The sequence below is a fragment of the Calidris pugnax genome, unplaced genomic scaffold, assembly GCF_001431845.1.
Source record: "Calidris pugnax isolate Ruff unplaced genomic scaffold, ASM143184v1 scaffold160, whole genome shotgun sequence".
Lineage (NCBI taxonomy): Eukaryota > Metazoa > Chordata > Aves > Charadriiformes > Scolopacidae > Calidris > Calidris pugnax.
This window is the reverse complement of record NW_015090871.1, coordinates 59981-61043: the sequence shown is the minus strand read 5'-3', so window position 1 is coordinate 61043 and position 1063 is coordinate 59981. Positions and strand designations below refer to the sequence as shown.

The 1063-nt window shown below is 69.5% G+C and overlaps 1 protein-coding gene across 1 annotated transcript in view; it reads right to left on the bottom strand.

Annotated features, from left to right (window-relative positions):
* LOC106890118 (dystonin-like) overlaps window positions 1–1063 on the bottom strand; it is a 41583-nt gene that overhangs the window by 40372 nt on the left and 148 nt on the right. Inside the window, exon 2 of the mRNA XM_014945703.1 lies at window positions 541–651. Within this exon, the coding sequence (XP_014801189.1) occupies window positions 541–612 (72 nt within the window). The 5' untranslated portion in view covers window positions 613–651. The remainder of the gene's footprint in view (window positions 1–540; window positions 652–1063) is intronic.

The following is a 1063-nucleotide window of genomic DNA, read 5'->3' as shown; positions in this document are numbered from 1 at the left end:
GCCGGGGCACCCCGCTGGCGGCCGAGGGGGCTGCGGTGCCGCCGGGCAGCCCCCGCGCCCGGTCAGCGCGGTGCCGGGTCTCTGCCCGGGGGACTCTGGCAAACGCCAAGGGAGAGGGAGCACGTCCCCGTGTCCTCAAGCGCGGTCCCACCCGCCCCGGGCGGGGGGCGCGGGCTCCGTGGCAGCGGTGAGGGGAGGTGGGATGGACATCCAGCAACGCTACAACAAAGCCAACAGAAAAGATGGGATGAGACACGGACACCGGTGCGTGAGATGAAGCCATCGAGCCCAGCCGGCAGCACCGCGCGCCCGCCCCCGCGCCAGCCTGCTCCCCCCCCATGCCGCCTCGGCCACCGGCACCATGGCCAGCAAGCCTTTGCCGCGGGCAAGCGTACCCCAGAGTGCTCGGGAGGACAAGGATGGCCACGGGACACCTCGGTGTCACCGCCGGGAGAGCCCAGCGCCCAGCCCAAGCCCCAGCACCAGCCCCCGCGCCGGTGGCCACCCCGGCTCCCAAGAGACTGGCAAAATCGGCGTTACCTGGGCTGGCCGGCACGGCCGAGGAGCTGCCGCCCTCCACGACTCGCTGACCCAGCTGAGGAACTCGCCCATGGGCAAGGGGACTTCTGTGGTGGGGCTGGAAAAAGAGGTCTGCCAGAGAGAGAGCGCGTTACTGGGGGCGCAGGGGGGGCCGGGGGGAGGAATTACCACGAGGGAGGAAAGAGGAGGCTGGATTTACAGAGATCTGCCTTTTTTTCTAACAAGAGAGCAAGCTGAGTTGCCGCAGCGTCCCATGGCCCCCCTGGGCACTGGGGGGTCCCGCGGCCTCCGCACCCCTCAGTCTGGAGAGCCCCCAGTGGTGGGGGGGGGGGCAGGGGCCGGGCAGCGGCTGGGTCTGGGCGCAGGAAGCTTTGGCAGCGCCGGCTCCGTGGAGCACGGGCTCTGGCAGGCGCCTGTCAATTAATTAAGCCAGGTGAGCGTTAAGAAATCAACCTTGTGCCGAGCACTTCCCAGATACACGGAGAGACAGACGGACAGACAGACGGGCGGGCGGGCAGGCAGC